Below are 20,247 nucleotides of genomic sequence, written 5' to 3' on the forward strand. Positions count from 1 at the left end.
CATTATTGAAAAAAAAAAAAAAAAAAAAAAAAAAAAAAAAAAAAATATATATATATATATATATATATATATATATATATATATATACACACACACACACACACACACACACACACACACACACACACACACACACACACAATGGGTTAGCGAAATCCTTGATTATATATATTCTTTTTTTTTCTTTTAGCATAATTGAAAAATACAGAGTGATCTCGTTTGAGTGCTGCGTCTCTCTCCACTCTTTCCGCGATCAATGGGGAGCGCGTGCGAGCCGCACACTGACGTTCATGAGAGAGAGAGAGAGAGAGAGAGAGAGAGAGAGAGAGAGAGAGAGAGAGAGCATTATTACTCCATCAACACCCCTCAGAGTCAGTGGAGAGCAGTGAGCACCTGTGTGAGAGTTGCAGAGTTGCAGTATGTTTCCCGCTCCGCATCTTCTTCGTGTGGCTTTCACTTAATGCGCTGAACATTTCTGGAGGACATCTCTTTTTTTCAGCTCATGTGAGATCTCAGCTTCTCTTTGGAATGATGGGGACCTTACATGACAGTATTGGATTTGTGCTCTTTTCCTGTTTGTCCATTCAAGTTGGATTTTCTCTTGATGGTAAGAACATTTTCGGCTGAAAATACATTTACGGACTTTTAATGCATCACACCAGTCCGCAGTATAGTACACCAAATGATCAACTTTAAAGATGCTCCCAATGGCTATTTTACAGTTAAAACTACTGCTGCATGCATCTTTGTACCGCTCTCTAAACAATAAGTGATAAAAGTTATAAATACGCCAGCATGCTGTCCGTGACGAGCAGAAGAATAGAAAAATCAACAGTTGATTTCGGGAAAACTCGTTCAGTGTCTGCGTATCGTCTCGTATCTGTCCTTCCTCTTCACATGAACTCGTGCTATGTGTCTTTGCCAGCATTATAGGTAGTAAAGGGTAATTTTGAAGGAGCAGCATGCGCGACTTGCATCTCAAGTGGCGGATGGTCAGAACTGGGCTCTCGTTAAACGGACTGCGGTTGTTTTTCAGCACCACGGACAGCGCTCATTAAAGCCTTTATAAACGCAGCGGAGCAAAGTCCTTCATTTCATTCCATTTCACAAAGACAGACACTGCTCCACGAACACGTCCATTCCAGTCCGAGGTATTAATTCAATACATTTGGCTCGTCCCAAAAAATAAAAGTAGGGGAAGAAGAGGAAAAAAAAAAAAAAAAAAAAAAAAAATATATATATATATATATATATATATATATATATATATATATATATATATATATATATACACACAGTGTGTGTTATATAATATATATATGTCATATAATGTGTTTTAATAAAAAAAAACTATAAACTATATAATCAATAATCCCTATTGTTTATTATTAATAATAATAATAATAATTAATATTATTATTATTTATTTATTTTACAAATTTTATTTACAGTTGATGGTGTTTAATGTAAGCAGAAGATGAATTATTATTGTTATTATTAAAGAAAATTATAATAATGTATAAAAATTAAAGAGTTAAATATATCACTGGTAGACTGTTAACTTATGTCTCTCTTGCAGGAAAGTTTACCGATTTCCCTACTAACATCACTGCAAGGGAAGGACAGAACATTGAAATGGCATGTGCCTTTCAAAGTGGGATGTCCTCGGTTTACTTAGAGATCCAGTGGTGGTTTATTCGAGCTCCAGAGGAACTGATTACGAGCGAGGAGGATGAGGACGATACGGAGGTAATAACATTTTATGCACGGGTTAAGCAAGGGTTATTCCGTAACTACCCAGCCTACAGAAGAAGCCTCCTAAGCCTCCTTGGCACATTGCATGAATTTCCCTCTTTCTGTCACACCTAGTGGATACGCATCCATTTTATACCCCCACTCTTTGCACTTTTAATTGACTGGATGAATAGTTTTGCTCATTTTGCTCTTGTGTTTGCATTGCTACTGGTTCCCTTCTGCGGCAAAGCAACCTCAGCAATTAGTTTCACTCATGTGTCCTTCTGAAAGGCAGAGCGTGCAAAATATTCCTGTATTCCCACTCATGTCACATAATTAGAGCCCCTAACCCTCCACGTCAAAACACACACTTACACAGCAAACAATACATGTCAGACTAATCAGTTGTTTTGCTCAAGGATGTTGTGTTGCCTGATTCACGCTTTATGATTCATACCGAATGGAAGACTCCTAAGGCTTTGAGATCCACAACTAAATCGCTGTGACATGCTCGTTTGGTCTTTTGAAGGACAAAACACAGAAGCGAGGCCTATGCGAATGACATCAATGGTCCAACGTGTGTGTTAGAGATGCCACTGGCTGACTGCCAACAAGTGTGTGTTGTGTGTGCCTTTGTTTGGATCTGTTTCTGTGTAACATGACTACATGTTTAATGACAAAACATCAACAAATGAGTCAGTGCCTTGTTTTTGTGCACATGCCAACATGGCAGGCTCACCTAGTCATTTCTGTTGAGAGATGTCTTTATAGTAGGGTTACAGTGCAGTTTTTTTGCATTTGCATTTTGTCATCATCAACATCAAACAAGTTATTTTTTGTTTGATAAATGCACAAGAAGAAGAACATCCCTTTTTGTTCCTGCTCAGATTTAACACTGCCATTACTAAGCTATTGCTGTCACTTATCATACACATATTGCCAAGGCTTTGATCGATGGGATCTATCAATTTGGAGAAGCTGTAACGCTGAACGTGGCGTCTCTGATTGAATCTCATTCTTCTCTGAGCATTGTGCATCGAATGACATGCAGCTGGGTCCCCAGCGAGGCGAAATCTGACAAAAATGAGGATCGAGGAGACGTCCTACAAAAAGACATCCAGCAATAATAAGAAGGGTGACACGAGCCAATGGCTTCTGATGTATAATATCGAAGCGTTCACCTCTATTAGGAGTGATAGTGCAGCACAGTGAAGGACTGCAGCGGTGCTGTCGCTGTGTCACTGTATAATCTATAATGGATATGATCCTGAATCTGCAGCCATCGATATCACTATCGCTGACAGCCAAATGCACAGAGCTTCCTGGTGCTATTAATAGCTGTGAATGAGAGATAATACCGATTCTACTCTGTAATGATACATAAGGACTCACCTCTGGTTAGGCCGGAGCACTTTGCTGTAATCTGCAACCGACTGCATCCCAGTCGTCGAAAGTCTCTCCACATGCTCACTTGAATCAGATAAATCATTGCACATTTCTGATGTCCCATAGCAAGACAAGAGGCCATTTATCAAAAGAGCTACGGCCCACATAAATGCAAATGATAATGCAATTTCGAATGCAAAGATCTACTTTATTTGCATACTTATGGGAGACTTACGGGCTGAAGTTCATTCTTTCAGATGCTCTCCGGTGAATTAGCTGGATTTATTCCAGCCCGTCGTGTTCTTTTGTGAACTTTGCTGCGACTTGCTGTCGTTTGTCAGGGAAGTTTATTAATCCAAACATTATTCAGAAAGAGATCAAGACTTGGGTAGAGACTGACATTTTTAGCTGAACGCTGTGTACCATGCTGATGGATGAATGCGAATGCAGGGAAAATTAGAGACTGTCAAATGTGAATCATCAAACAACATGTTTTTATCATCACTGCGCTATTGTGCTACGATGACTAGTCATGGCAATACCTCGAATCATGCAATTACGGCTGCTCGTCACACATTCAGAGGGGTTTTATTAAATAGAAAAGGCACTGTCTAAAACACTTGAAATGTTAGGACTGGATGTGTGATATTGAGTTTATATTTTAAGCTTGGCCTTGGTTATTAACCTTTACATTTTTTGAATCAAATGATGGTAATAAGAAGGATCAGAATTGTGGAAAAAAAAATTGCATAAACACTTAATTGGGCTGAATTTAACTGAACAAAAGGATCTTGTTAAGACTTCATAGCATGTGTTGGCTTACCTTTCTTGATTTCTTAAGGTATAAATTACCATTGGCATCTGAGACAAGAAAATAGCAGTTCTTCCAGCTGAAAGACGATAGATCCATCAGTGTAATCATTATATGCATGTAGGTTGGCTGCGAGACAGGATCAAGCCCAGTCAAGCACAGCAGCAGCAGAACATTAAAGGAACATGCTTCTTCTTCATGACTCACAGGCCAGAATTATACAGCAGAAGTTCACATTATATATCATATGTATGCAGATCCTGAAGGGCATCTCGGATTTTACACTGGCCAAATGTAGGTGTGATATATAACAGTTCAAAGAGAATATGGGAAGTATTATTGCTTATTAATGTTCAGTAAAGCTATGCCACTTTCAAAAGTTTTATTATTATTATTTTTTATTTATTTTAAATAAATTTTCTTAATCAAGGCTGCATAAAATTGATCAAACGTGACAGTGAAGACATTATTAATGTTACAAAAGATTTATATTTCAATCAAATGCTGTTCTTTTAAACTTTCTATCTATCTGTATATCATGAAAAATCATGAAACAGTTTCCACAAAAAATATTGTGCAGCACAACTGTTTTCAACACTGATAATATTCATAAATGTTTCTTGAGCAGCAAATCAGCATATTAGAATGATTTCTGAAGATCATGTGACACTGAAGACTAGAGAAATTATGCTGAAAATTCAATAAGTTACATTTTAACATATTCACATACAAAACAGCTATATTAAATTATAATAATATTTCACAATACTACATTTTTTTTCCTGTATTGTTCATCAATTAAATGCAGCCTTGGTGAAAATAAGAGGCAGTTTTATATACTACTGTATGTAAAGATCAATTATAAGACACAGATATACAGTATATGTTTTATAACTGTTGAATAAGTGACATCTATGAAGAATGACAAATATCATTCCCAGATTGCATTGCGATGCATAAATCCATCATGGCAGGTGAAATGACAGAGTAGTCTGTTATATTTGGACTTTATTTACTATTGAAAAGTATTGGTTGATGTGCCATGTATATTCATAATTAATTTAATGTGATTAGTTTTAAATAAAATTAAGCTTTTGGCAATGGTGTGAAAAAAAAAAAACTATATTTTTAATTCCAAAGCTACAGTACTTTTGTTTGAGTGCTTTTTGTCAGCAAATATTGATAGGCAATTGATATTGATAGTCCCTATCCACCCCCCCCATCTCTTTCTTTTTGCAGATATATTTACTTATTGCAGTTCCCTGTTTCCTGTACTGAAAGTGATGTCATTGTGTGTGAAAATTGTTGCATTTGGTGCCAAAACAAATTTCACTTGGAAATTGTTAGTAAATTTAACAAAAGAGTTGTTTTGCATTGAATTAAATGTGATATTTTGAAGTAGAAAGACTGAAATAATAGTTTATTTTAAAACATACTCCAATAATCTTTGTTTTTGCTTTGAAAAAAATATATATATTTTTTACAGTGTATACTCATCATCCCAAACCACTCATTTACAAGGTTAGGCTCACTGCCTACGCAGGCAGCACACTAGGGTTTGGAACATGTTCTAGTGTCCATCCGAGTCAATGAGAAATTCATTGGACAGACATTAGCCAGTTTCTCCCTAAATCCTGACCAGCGCCACTGCTTGTGGCATGACTGAAGGCATTTTCAGTCTTGTAAAGCTTAATTGACAGCTACCGCTGATACTGCAGCTGCACAAGGAGACAACGTTTTATCACTTAAGATTTCACACAAATGTCTACTTTTCCCGATGGAAACGAGCGTCCGATCTCGACAGCACACTCCCTACCAGTACAAACTAATGCAAAATCCATATCATCCGCTCAGTCTCTCTCTTTTTAGCCCAATTACCACCCAGTTCTCTATCTAAGTCCCTCCGCCAGACTTTAAAAGACAATAAGCTCTGAAGGTCAAAGAAAGAGTGTGCCTCCGATAGATGCATCCATCAGCTCGGCCTATTGTTAGGCCAGACACATTCATAATCAATGTAATGCTGCTCTGATTAAGCTCTCCATCTGTGGACACGACCGAGTCTGAACCAACCATGTCCTTTCACAGATTTCTGACCTGTAGCCTGGAGCCGAGTCAAGACTGGATAGTGCATAAAGGAACTAAAAATGCTCAGAGCCTTACTTCAGTTGGACTAGCGTAACATTTACACTGTGAGCTTATTACTGAGTGTCAATAATGACACAGATTTTGGCTTAATTGAAAGAGTTGCATGTCAGTTATTAGAGTTCATTTGCAGCATAAACTGGGACTGCTAACACACAGTGGACTTTAATGAAAAGCTTATTATTGTGACGCTTACAACTGAGTAACACAATTAATGCTTGTAAAATTGCACTGAAATCTCACAAGGCAAGGCAGCGAGTCTCAAATCCACCGCATCGGTTTAGTGCTTACTAGAAATCTTACTAACATAATGTACAGTACCTGCCAGCAGGGAGTTTAAGGCAGGAGTAGTATGTGTGGTTTGGACCACAATTTTTCATTAGCAATACTTGCTCAGAGTTTCTCAGTCCCACTGGGTTTTAGCACTGTGATTTAAGACTTGACCGCTTAAAAATGCTGCTAATAGACTCTAAATCGAAACTAGCCTATTTTATATAACTATATTATACACACACCCTGTTACCATCCAACACAACATCAGATATATAAGAACCGACTGTGTTACTTTCCAACACAGCATCTGAGAGAGAGGAAATTGTTTAATCATTTCTTCAGTTGAGAAGCACTGAAGCGCAAAGACGGCAGGTTGTGTCGCTTTTTTAACCAGATTTCTAAATGCCATGACTTCTGAACTCAAAGCATGATGACTGATGCTCTGCCCACCGCAGTGGTGCTACTGTGTTTGTTCTCACATCTTAATTCACACTGACATATGAACCTTATTGTCATTGACAAGCTGTGATAACCGCACAAAGGCTTTGATGGCAAAGGCACAGAATCACGGAAAGCCCCGCTGAGGAATAAACTGGCACAGCTGAACTCATTCAGTCAGCACAAACTGCCAACAAAAACTGAAATAATCTGGCAAAGAAGAGATATTCATCAGCCCACTGGAAAACAACAAAAAAGCCAACTCTTAGTGGCCCCGCCTGGCGATGTAAAGTGAAGCTTCAGTGGGATGATGAGAATAAATGTGTGTGGGCAGTCACTCTTTTAATCTTGACTCTGGGCCGTTGAGGATTTGGAGATCCCAGTATAATGGATTCTTTCCACAACTGCCACAACCGCGTGATAAAAAGAGGCTGCCACCAGCTTTCCAGAGAGAAAAAGAGAGGAAGAGGAGTGACTGGACAGAGGATCGTGTTCGGGGAGGGCCAATCAGCAGCCGTGTAATGTGCACAAGAGAAGCTAGCAGCGCAGTCCAACTCAATTTAGGGGATCAAAACAAAAGTAGTTCCCTTTGAAGACACCAGGCACTGTGGGGTCCAATTAGTGAATGACTCGCATTTGATCTGCCTCATCTATCTCTGGAACCGGCTTCGCAACAAGTGCATGTGTGTTCCCACGTGACTCTGGTGTAACGTCAAATCTTGATGAAAAAAAGAGAGAAAAAAAAAGAAAAAAATAAAACAAAAATAAAATCTTCTATAATATTAATCACTACTAGAAAATGAAAAAACAGCACAAACAATTAAATAAATAAATGCAAGAATGATACAAAAGATTGAAGAATGATGTAAACATTAACTAAAAAACAAAGTATATCATAAAATCATATAAACATATACAGTTGAAGTCAAAAGTTAACATACACCTTGCAGAATCTGCAAAATGTATTATACTGATTTTGAGATCCATCTTTTCACACTGAGGACAACTGAGGGACTCATATGCAACTATTACAGAAGGTTCAAACACTCACTGATGCTCCAGAAAACAAACAAACAAACAAACAAACAAAAAACGATGCATTAAGAGCCGGGGGTAAAACTTTTCGAATTTGAAGCTCAGGGTAAATTGTACTTATTTTGTCTTCTGGGAAACATGTAAGTGTCTTCTGTAGATTCTGAAGGGAAGAACTAAATGAATGAATGAATGAATAAACAAATAAATAAATAAATAAAACATAAAAAACATCTTCTTTCTGTTCAAAAGAAATGCATGGTTGCATGGTTTTTTCTTCTGGAGCATCTGTGAGTGTTTGAACCTTCTGTCACAGTTTCATATGAGTCCCTCAGTTGTTCTCAGTGTGAAAATATGGATCTCAAAATCATACAGTCGTCATACAATAGCTGGAAAGGGTACAAATACACACAGATGGGAGCTGAAAGATTTTTCTGAAGAGCAGCAGGCAGGTGAACTGTTCAGGACAAACAAGGGACTCATGAACAATATCACTAAACAAATAAATAAATAAATACATTAAAAAAATACAGCTGTGGATCGTTCAGTTAACAATACAGTATTAAGATTCAAGGGGATGTAAACTTTTGAACAGGGTAATTTTTTTATAAATTAGACTATTTTCTCTTGTGGACCATATGCAAACATATTTTATGTGAAATATCTTATTCAGGGCAGTACTAAATAAACAATAACATGCATTTTGTATGATCCCTCTTTTTTTTTTTATAATTTTACATATTTTATTTTGTAGATTCTGCAAGGTGTATATAAACTTTTGACTTCAACTGCACATATGCATGTATAAAATATGTATAACTACACCAATAGGGAACATAACTATCCAGTCATTATTAACTAAGTTAACTACTCAGTAGAATAATTCTAACTTCCAAAATGGTCCTTTGGTTTTTCAATTTCTTATTTTATTTGTAATTTTATTATTATTTTTAATTTTTTTTTTTTTTTTTTTTGATGATTTTTTTTTTCTTAGAGAAAATAGCAGAATAATATATAAGTTAAACAAATGTCTTGTTGAACATAGATTTAGTAATTTTATAAAAAGCGTAATACATCTGTTACATTATTTAATAAATAAATAAATCATACATTTTAAAAAATCTAAATTTCCTTTTGGTTTTTCTCCAAAAACTGGACCAATGTCTTGAAATAAATCATCTGAATAATGTTTTGAGGTGTTGTAATCTTGATGTAAGTTGAATAATTGGCTCCAGTCTGTTAAATTATTGAAATATAATGCACACCCAAGATGTAATAATAATAATAATAATAATAATATATTTAACTATGATATTATTGATGATGAATTGTGCAAAACCATTTTTATAGTGAATTGCATAACAGAATGGTTCATAAAATGTAACATAAATCAATTGTAACTGAACTCTATGTTCTTATAGTTTGGTTCAGTATGTGGAACAGAACTCTATGGTCTGTTTTCTTGCTGTTCTTATCTCATTTGTTGTGGAACTGGAATTCGATTCCCAGATTACAGAATCGCACCTCAGCAGGAAATTACTAATGGATTCTGACTGGAGTCCTGAGACGGCCGGCGTTTGATTTCACTGCAGGATTACATGAAGGCAGCGTATTGGAAGTATTGAATGGCACCTGAACTTCTGTATATAGAAAGCTTTCTTTCATTTCTTTTTACAGCTCTTTCGAGATGTACTGTATTGATGTTCCTCAAACGTTCATGTTAGCGTTTGTTCTGAACCTCAAACCCAGAGTATTCAATAAATTCAGCTCGAATCATGCACAGAAGACACAAAATCCATTCAAACCTTTTTTTTTTTTTTATTTTTTTTTTTTTTTTAGATGATTTCAGTTGCATGTGTGCTATATATATTTGATTTGAATATATTGATTTTGAAAATCCATTAAAAATGTCCCATCGAGACTCACGTTGAGTATCATCTGATATGCAGACATTTGCTGCCTTGAAAACTCATATTTTGTTCTATCTTTAGTTTGTTGGCTACCATAGTAAACAATAAATATATTTAAATGTATCTGAAATACATTTATTTCATGCTAAGTGTACTTCAAATACATTCACATATTTATGTGTTTAATAAAATACCCTGCAATTGTACCTTTAGTAAACTACACTGGTATACTTAAAGTCTGCTAAACTGGAACAAATAATTCTGTGCTTAATGCACTTTAATTGTGTGGAAGTAAAGCTGAAGTCCAACTAAAGAAATATATTTGAAGTATATTTGATTGTGCTAAAGTGAGACTATAAGGATACTTCAGTTACACATCTTGCATTTAAAGACTGATATTATTCAAAGACCATACAATCCTCATCAGTAGTGACATTAAAACACATTTTAGGCTTAATATTAAGAAATGTGCATTGTGCACAAGTCGTACTCCTAATAAAGTTGAATTGTAATTTGTATATCAGTAAGTCTGGAGTGATATGTCAGTAAATATGTTAATAGCTGGTTAATAGATTCAAACTATACTTAGTATGAAATAAATGTATTTTGAATACAGTATATTACTTTTTCACTAGGGTAGGCATGGTGAAATGTTTTCTCTCAATCTTTCTTTACTTACTTTCTTGAGTCTGGAGGCTGTCTTCTCCTGATGCAGTGATGAAGTGCTTTGTCCTGCCAGTTCTCCCTCCTCATCCTCACGGTTATTAATATTAAAATGGAGCACTTCATGAGGTGTGAATTTCTCCAATGCAGGTATTCATCAAAACTTTATTAAACTAAGTCAGGCTAATTTATCTCTCAGGACTTTAATTATACATCAGTGAATGATTTATTCAACGTGTGGGGCCGACTTACCCTAATATCACTCCTACAACGCTACAAATCCTACAAATCCCCGACCTGTTCAAGACACGGATCTCCTCTGCCGTAATTTCCATTCTCGCTCACGAGAGACTCTTTAAGAGACGGGAACAGGAGGAATTAAATGCAGTTGTGACGATGAAGCTCATGGACGTTTCTTCACATTAAAGTGACAGATCAGATTAATCTGATCAATGCTATTGACTGATTTTTGGTCTCTCTCCTTTGAAATAGTCAAAGGTTTCGTCCATGTATGTCCTGCTCACTCAACAAACGCTGTGTTTTGATAAACAGTCACTTTAGCGCTTTAATCTAAATATCTGTTAAAGAAGTTAATCGTGTAATGTTTTGATCGATTTCCTCAGTGTGAGTTTTTAGTGGTGTAGTTTGTAAATGTGTAGAATTAAAGTGAAATGCATTATGTGGATACCTGAAAAAGAAGTGTTTATTGTATTGAAATAATCTATATTTGAACTATATTTGAAAATTTGTACTTGCAAATAATACACTATTGACAAAATCAACTTAAGTGTACTTGAAGAGAGTACATTTTCATGACTATGTACATTTTTAAATTTAATTATTATTATAATTATTTTTATTTATTAATTTTTTTTTGAAAGTGCACTTTTCAATAATGTCAAATCAAAAAGTTTTACTGGTAACACTTTATTTAAAGCCTTTATGTACAACACATTATAAAAGTAGTTTTAATGCATATATTATGCCTTGTAATACACATTATAATGCATTGTACAACCTCATGAATAATCATAACAAAGTTGATACAATATAACACTTATCAATTCAGTGTTACACTATGCAATTAAAAATTGGGTTATAATTATTGACGACAACATATAATAACAATGCACATTATGAATAATTTGAATGCATGAAACCCTTTAATAACCCTTTATAATACATTATAAAGGCTTTAAGTAAAGTGTTACCATTTTTTAAAGTATATTTTAAATCATTATGTTTTAATAATCTGTTGTGCTTTAAGGAAACTTTATTTTATTTTAATTATTTTTTTTTTTTTATGTGTAGACTAACATACTAAAGCACATGTTAAGTAGTTGTTTATAATATAACTGTGGTGGATTTTACATTTAAAGTTTATATATTTTAAATGTCCTAAATGGCAACTACAATACGTATGTGGGTAAATAAATAAATAAATTAAATTAAATAAAATCCAGCTAATTGTATTTAATATCATTTCAAACTATATTACTGTTTCATTTATATGCAATTAAGATTCAAATTAGTGTACCAAAAATTACATTCACTTCAAATATTATTTCAGTAATAAGTTATCTCTTTAAAAGTAAGCTAAAGTGTACTTCTTTTTTCACAAATGTAATTTATTAGACCAACATGTTCAGTTATATTTGTATTTGGAAGCTTTTTTGAATCATTAGCAAACATGTAAAATGTGGACTTATGTGAACTAATATATAACGACAGCAAAAAATATTACTGATTGGATTTATTCTAACCGTTTTAATTGTATAAGTAAGTACAGTTTAATTGATTTTTAAAATATTGTAACACTTTTGATTAGGGAACACTATTTATTGCATATTAGCATATATATTACATACTGGCTGTCAAAGCACATAATGAAGCCTTTTCTCTTAATCCAGTGACTAAACTAAACAACCCTACTAACTACTGATAAGCAGTGATTAGGAGTTTAACTCTAGTGAAAGTGTCACCAAATATCTTCTATAATCATGTAACTGAATATTTTCTTAATGTGCAATTTGATTTTATTACTTGTTTAATGATCTTATCGGCAATAAAACAATGTTTCAATTGCAATGCATTTTGGGCATCTATCAGAGCTATTTCTCACTAACTAACCCATCCACTCATTGTCCCACAAACACAAAAATGACTGACTGGTGAAATGGGGAAAGCCCATATGTGGAAGCGCATATTAGTTACAACACAGTCTTTGTTGGACGTGAATAAAACATTGCAGCATCATAAACAGCCAGCCTAGATGAGTTTCCAGAGATGATTTACTCTATTTTTGGTCAGTACCACAGACATCAGTGTGCAGATAGAAAACGATAAACTTTGATTCCAGTACTTCTGAGATCGTCTGTAAAATAAAATAAACATAACGTGGTTGGAAGACTGTGTGAGCAGCTGTTTCATGCATATGAATGACAATCGCTTAGTCTTTCGTTAGCAGCAGCACATCTGATTATGTGAAACACATCTGATGGATCAACATCATGCCACATGCTCAAAGCTTCATCTAGAACAATTTCACTTATTCTGCCGAATATAAATGGTAAAAAAATCTTTGGAAACTTGTATTTACATGAATTCTGTTCAGCTTTGACATGTTCCAACAGTCAGACATACAGTAAGCTTAATTTAAGACAATCAGCTTAAGTTAATAGCTGAACTAAACTTCATGTCAGTACTGAACACATCATTTAAACTTTCATATATCAGACTGGAAAATGTAACCCCTCAGGTTAATGACTTTTCTAAAAGCTAATGGAAGTCAGGTGTTGCAATCAATGAAGTGAGATTGAAGGTGTGAGTCAGACGAGTCCTGATCTCCTCAGATAACACAAACACACATTATAGGGAAAGCCTTGTTGATTCGTGGATGTTGGTGTATCTTGGATGCATTAGTGGAGGTGACAATCATCTGATATCCAAGCCATATGGAATCCATAACACTGGCCTAAAACCATAATAACCTAATAACCTAAAAGTTGATCTGGCATTATGTCAGCCTAGAAATTAATAATCACTCTATCCATTACAATCCTTGAAAGTCCACTTTATTTCCAGTAAATAATGAATTTAAAATAATGATTGCAGAACTCCATTTGCATTTACCTGAAGGACAAAATATAATGATGCGATTCACAGAAACCGGAAACTATCCTCGGCTTTGATGCATTTCATGAAAGTGTTGTCCTTATCCTGTACAGTATGACAAAGCTAATCAAATTAGCTCATTGTTAAAATAAAAAAAAATAAAGAAGTACATGATTTTATGAATTATCCCTCAAAACTTTAACATGCTTCAGATATTATGATGTGTAAATGACGCAAAACACTGAAGTGGGCTTAACCACGTTTTTTTTATGATATTTATATTATTTATGGGTGTTCCTTCAACTGTAGATACTTTTGACCCACAGACGTCATAAAGTCTCTTAAAACACACTCACACTAGTTTAATTTGTCCAATAAATACAGTGTATATACTGTACATACAGTACAACTTCTTTCTTTCTTTCTTTCTTTCTTTCTTTCTTTCTTTTTTTCTTAATTGCATTTAATAATAAATCTGTGGTGGAAATTACTTTTAGAATTTTTGGCTAATTTCACAGCTTTCTTTTTATGTACCCCAAATACACATACGTATATAATATTTCCAAATTTGACAAAATTACAGCTTGATTAGGAATTAGGAAGGCTTTATAAAAGCCTTAATAAAAAATGAAAATATCAAATTAATAAACCATGTTTTGCTCACGAGTGAAATTAACCTTGACTTTCCTTGTTTTCCTCAAATCATGTCTCAGTCTCAAGCATCTCACTGTAATCTCCTTGGTAACCAGGGCGATAACTTCATAAACAGAATATATTACAGAATTTATACTATATCATATATTCATATTTTTATGAGGAGTTTAAGATGGAAAGTCTGGGTCCGGGTGAATCCAATAAGAAAATTTAATTCAGTAATGACAAACCATTTCAAAACTGCACAGGGTTAAAGGTTTAAAAAAAAAAAAAATATTTATTTTTTACCCTCAGCATACTGTAAGTATGTTGGCATAGCAAGTATGGATCTGGGTTATTATAGTTAACTAAAACTAAGTCTAAAACCAGAAAAAAGCCATTACTTCAAATAAAATAAAATAAAATTAAATTAAAAATTGGAAAAAAAAAAAATAATAATAATAATTTAACATTTTATTTCAGCCTGTTGCCAACATGCAAAATGAAATAAAAAAAAAAAAATCTGAAAATATTAACAAAAACAATAATAGTATCTCAATTACAATAAAATAATGTAATGGATTTATTTCTGTGCTAATGAGCGGACAGAAAGGACAACTTTTATAGTAATTTTGTCAGTTTTGCAAAACAAAATTATAAATTTTCAGTGTGTGGATAACAATAACTTGGACAATCTGCAGAAAAAAAAAAAAAAACTCTATTTGTATTTCATGAAGACAGGAAACCCTGCAAGTTTGGAATGAAGTTTAGTTTTGTTAAGTTCACTCCTGCCTGTTAACGCCACTGTGCCGAGCATTAAGAGAATGTCTGAAAGGTAATGGAAGCCTCCAAACGAGCTGGAGAGTGATGTCTGAATGTCGTTTGTACTGTATTCAGAGCGAGGCTGATGGGTTTGTGGCGCCGGATGAAAGTCGCAAGAGTGACGTTTCCTTATGAGACTGTGTTGACACGACGCGGCCTGCTTGTTTTCTTGTGGAGATCTCGTTTTTTCTGGCTGCCTGTTGTTTCACTGTGCCAGGTGAACATTTCAAAGCGTGAAGTTACGCTCCTCTCAAAGCGATGCGGATCTGTATCAGCTCGACTGACTTTCTCCACAGAGAAGACAAAGAGGCAGCTGAAAGTAGAGAAACAGAGGCTGGAGAAAGAAAGCCAGGCCTGCTTAGGGATGCAGGAAGACCAGCGCCATTTCTAGTGAGTGAAAGAATGTCTTTCAGTCTGTCACTCACGGGGGAAACGGGACGCCTGGATAAAGGCTGAGACCATCAATAACACAGCTGTCAGCGCTGGTAACCACATCTGCGGATACTAAATGACCTCAGGCTGAGCTAAAAACACTGCTATTACAGTGAAGCTAACGATGCTGAGACCTCAACAAGGTGCTGCGAGAGTTTAAGGCCCAATCCCAATTCTATTTTATACCCCTTCCGCTTGTCCCTTGGAACAGAGTGTAGTAGAGCGTCAAGGGGTCGAGGTGAAAATATTCCCCTAAGAAATGGGACATAACTACTGCACTGTTACACGTCATCACACGTCGTTCAGCTTCCATACTGGTGTGCATTAGAGCCATTTAACTACTGTTCTGTATAGATGCGCTGCTTATATTGACACACACACACACACACACACACACACACACACACACACACACACACACACACAAACACACACACACACACACGTTTGTTTTTGTGAAAAGTGGGGACATCCCATAGGCGTAATGGTTTTTATACTGTACAAACTGTATATTCTATTGCCCTACACCAACCCTACACCTAACCCTACCCCTTACAGGAAACTTTGTGCATTTTTACTTTCTCAAATAACTCATTCTGTATGATTTATAAGCGTTTAGAAAAATGGGGACATGTGTAATGTCCTCATAAGTCACCCTCTCCTTATAATACCTGGCGACATACCCATGACATTATACAGAGTTGTGTCTTGATATGTCACAAACACACACCACCACAACAAAACACACACACACACACACACACACACACACACACACACACACAAGGGATGGACTAGGAGTAAAAATGGCCCTGGATTTTCTCCCAAATAGGCCCACCACAACTAAAAATGGTCTCACTATCTCACAATATCACCACTATCAATGTATGGCATTTATGGCAAATAACATCAATAAAAAAAAACATAACCAAAAAAAAAACAACAACAAAAAAAAAAAACAAAAAAAAAAAAAAAACACAGCACTTCTAATGGTTTCCACTACAAATGGTAAAAGAAATGGGATTGGGTCTAAATATGAGGAGTGCTGAAATAAAGCACATTTTCACAAATGCATGCTTTCTTCAAGTCATGTCAGTCTGATCAAATGTATGAGATGAGTGCACATGGAACCTCTTAACCCCCGTAATCACAAAGTTATATTTGTGCAAAGTTTTTTGAATGGAATACTTTTTAATAAAATGCTTTCCAAAAAAAAAGATTGGAATGCATTAACTTTAAAGGATAGTTCTTTGTTAGGGTCTGCAAAAGTCAACCTTATGCATTGATTTGAACCTTCAAGTGTGTGCTGAACTTCAGCGTTTGAGTGCAAATGAAAAACACGTCAGTGCCTCCGGTCTGTAGAACTGAGAGAGAAAGAGCGAAGCAGCAGCTTCAGATAATCCTGACTGACATCAGATCCGCTACACCATGAGCACAAATTCATACACCGCAAATAATCTGCAGCCGTAAAATATTCTATATAGGGCTGCCAATTTAACCCGTCAACTTAATTAGTCATGAAAAACATAACGTGTGAAAATTTGCATAGGTCATCTTACATTTCATTACAGCTGATTGGTCATGAACATGATCTAAGGCAACAACTCACTGTGTGATGAAGTCTGTAGAAGCCTGCAGGTACATGCCCCTAAGAATAGAGCGACTGGGGCAAAAACGCCCCGTATGAGTTTTTGTCTCATATTTATGCCATATGATATAGTAAAGATAAGAAACATTCTGTAATATGCACCCTGTTATATAAATAACTTAAGATAACAAACAATAAATAAAGCTTTTAAATAGATTCAATAGCAAAAAAAAAAACAAAAAAATATAAACCAAGACTTACAAAAAAATAATAAACAAAAAAATACTATACCAGCCAAACAAAAAAACAACTTATAAACAAAACAAAAATCTTACTTTTTAAAAATCTTGTTTTTTTTTTAAATTATCTTCAAATTGATGTTTTCTCATTAAATCTGTACGATTTCCTCCTAATACATAAACAATCTCGTCCAAGGCTGATGTTTATCATGGTCCTTTGATGTTTGATATACTGTAATGTATATGAACATAACTTTTTAATAAGCAGGGGAAATTCCCAACATTAGACAAATAAACATGCCTATGGTGTTTGCATTGTAAGAATGTACAGGGATACTTAAGATTTAAAAATGTTGACTTATTAGGTGATGTTTTCTCATTAAATCTGTACGATTTCCTCCTAATTCAACGGAATGCATGGGTTCAAATAATTTTAAAGTTGGGACAGTTTTCAAGACTTTTGGTCAAGTTAGGAGGTTTCTGGGATACCCCTTTCCTATCTGTACTTAAGATACGAGTAGAAAATGTTATTCTTTAATAGCTTTTGTCCTAAAATTGGTCCTAACTGAAATTACCATGGTAACCAAAACAAGTGCAATATGATTTTAAAGTCAGGATCTTTCTGTAATACGCCCCCAGGTCACTAAATAAGAACTTCATGTTGTGTTATATTGTAGACACAATATTTTTGCTTAGTTTTGCCAATATTAACTATTACAGCCACAGCAGAACTGTTGTGCGTCTCTGAGCAACACACAATTTCTGAACAGCTAGCACAGACTAGCTCAAAACATTACTACAATCCCTAATCAACAGATCACAAACCAAAACAATTTTTTAATAAAAACACATCTATCACATACTAGCACAAAACATTTCTCAAGACAATACCATCGCATTAGTTCTCAAGCCATGACCAGCCAGAATAAATCAAACATCTGCTGAACACAATAATATACTCGTCCTTTTCAGAGCTTATCATCTTTTTCCTTTAGCAAATAATACATCCACCTAGTCAAAGCTGAGGAGCAGCACTATGTGTACTTATTCTGTCATTCACCTGCTGTCCATTAGAACAGCAGCAGATCATGTTATTTTTTCACTTTAGCAAATAATACAGGCAGTGAGTGGATGTGCTGAATGCAGAGGAAAGCATGCCTTTTTAATAATGCAACATATTCTAATCCCGTGGAATAAAAAAGGTTAAAGCATTGCTTCAGACCCTCACAAACCTTGAATTATCTGTTGAATGCATTTATGAACCCTTTATGTGACTGTAGAATTCATGAAGCAGCATCGAGGTGTCAGTGTTTAGATGGTTAGCTTTAGCAGTTAGCATTTGCTGGTGTCTGTGGAAGCCTGTTTCCACGATGGAATAAACAAAAAATAAAAAAACAACTGCGACTTTATTTCACAATCTGATTTTTTTTTCCCTCTCACAATTCTAAGTTTATGTTTCACAATTCAAAAAAAAAATCAATTCAGCTTAAAAAAAAAAAAAATTCAGATTTAAGACAAATAAACATTAAAAAAAAAGCAAAACTCTTTGTTAAAGAAAAATTAAAACAATTTTAATGAACTTTGTCCGTTCGTTACACAGCAGCAGTTTTTGGAGCCTGAAAATGCAAATGTTTGAAAACAAGTTTTTGAAAATACAACCTGGTCTCATTGTTTATACGTCAATATTAATAAGTGCAATATTGATGATGCTAAAACTTACAATTTACACCGTAAGTTTCTCGCCAGAAACACGGCATGTTGCAATCTTTTGCATTTTTGTTGTATTTTATAGCTCTATTTTCAGTCACAGCATGTCGGAGAAAACGCCTTTTGTGTCCCATGGCAAAAAACGTTAAATATTATATGATAAGTAATGGTTAAACGACTGCAGAAATGTTTAATTTTTAGGGTCTAAAGTGCAGTCTTGTTTAATAATGTAGGCCTATTCTTCAAAACAAGTTGGCAGCAGAAGTCACACAGAATAGTACTTAATCATTTCATATTACGTAAACGAGTAAACAATTTAATGATGCAATTTTTAGATGTCGTAAATGTCAGTATTGTATGTAAAATGCAGAAAATACTTATTTGTAAGTTTAGGTGCTGTAGATATGTCAGTACATTTTAGTGTCGGTAAAAACATAAGTAAATGGACTTTTTGTAGGACCATTTTATGTAAAATACATACAAATTATTGTGGGATCGCGTTGAAAAATCACAGTGTTTCAATATCTGTGTAAACTATATAAAAAAAACGAATGTTGTCATGCATGTGTTTTACATGTTCAGTCTATAGGGATGTGCACAGGTTCCTAGTGTTTCGCCACCTACTGGCCTCGCATACATAATACAGTGTTTTTAGTCATTTTCACAGATCTGTGTGATCAGGAATCGCTTTGACAACATTGTTTTCTGTATGTGAAACTTTCTAAAAACAGTAAGGAAAAACTTGTGTGTTTTGTGTCAATTGTTTTATTTCATTAAACTAAATCAAACAATTTCTAAAGTTGTTGTTTTTCATCTAGATTTGAAAAAGAATGATTTTTATAAATAAATAAATAAATAAATATGCAGAATGTACAGAAATGTATGAATGAGACCAATTCATAAAACTTAGGCCACCAATTCACCAAAATGTAAATGTAATAGTTATAAATTACCATGGGATTGTTTTGTTTGCTTTATTATATTGCACTAATATGACAATCATTTGCTTTAGAGAAAAAAAAACAAAAAAAAAATTGAAAAAAAAAGGGTTCAGTCCCGTAAACCTTTCTGGAGCCTTACATATGCCACACAAACCACTGCAGCAATAGTTTGATGCATTGTTTACTCAAGTTTTGTCAACAATGACAAGAACACTTGTTAACTACATTATAAGAGCCAAAATCAATCATCAGCAACATCTGTCTGGAGTCACACCGAGAGCAGTTGTCAAATTCAATAATTTCCTTCATATACATATATTCTCATGTTGTTTAACAGTCCTCTCGCCTCTCCACAGGCCTGAATAATTCATGACTCACACAT

At 34.7% G+C, this 20,247-nt stretch overlaps 1 protein-coding gene across 1 annotated transcript in view; it reads left to right on the forward strand.

The window, feature by feature from the left end:
* The first annotated feature begins 351 nt into the window (after positions 1-351).
* Positions 352-20,247, forward strand: part of LOC109063879 (V-set and transmembrane domain-containing protein 2A-like) — a 41,188-nt gene continuing 21,292 nt past the window's right edge. Inside the window, exons 1-2 of the mRNA XM_019080887.2 lie at positions 352-607; positions 1,580-1,749. Coding sequence (XP_018936432.1) covers positions 529-607; positions 1,580-1,749 — 249 coding nt within the window. The 5' untranslated portion in view covers positions 352-528. The remainder of the gene's footprint in view (positions 608-1,579; positions 1,750-20,247) is intronic.

Source organism: Cyprinus carpio, chromosome B24 (genome assembly GCF_018340385.1).
Source record: "Cyprinus carpio isolate SPL01 chromosome B24, ASM1834038v1, whole genome shotgun sequence".
In the NCBI taxonomy this organism is placed as follows: domain Eukaryota; kingdom Metazoa; phylum Chordata; class Actinopteri; order Cypriniformes; family Cyprinidae; genus Cyprinus; species Cyprinus carpio.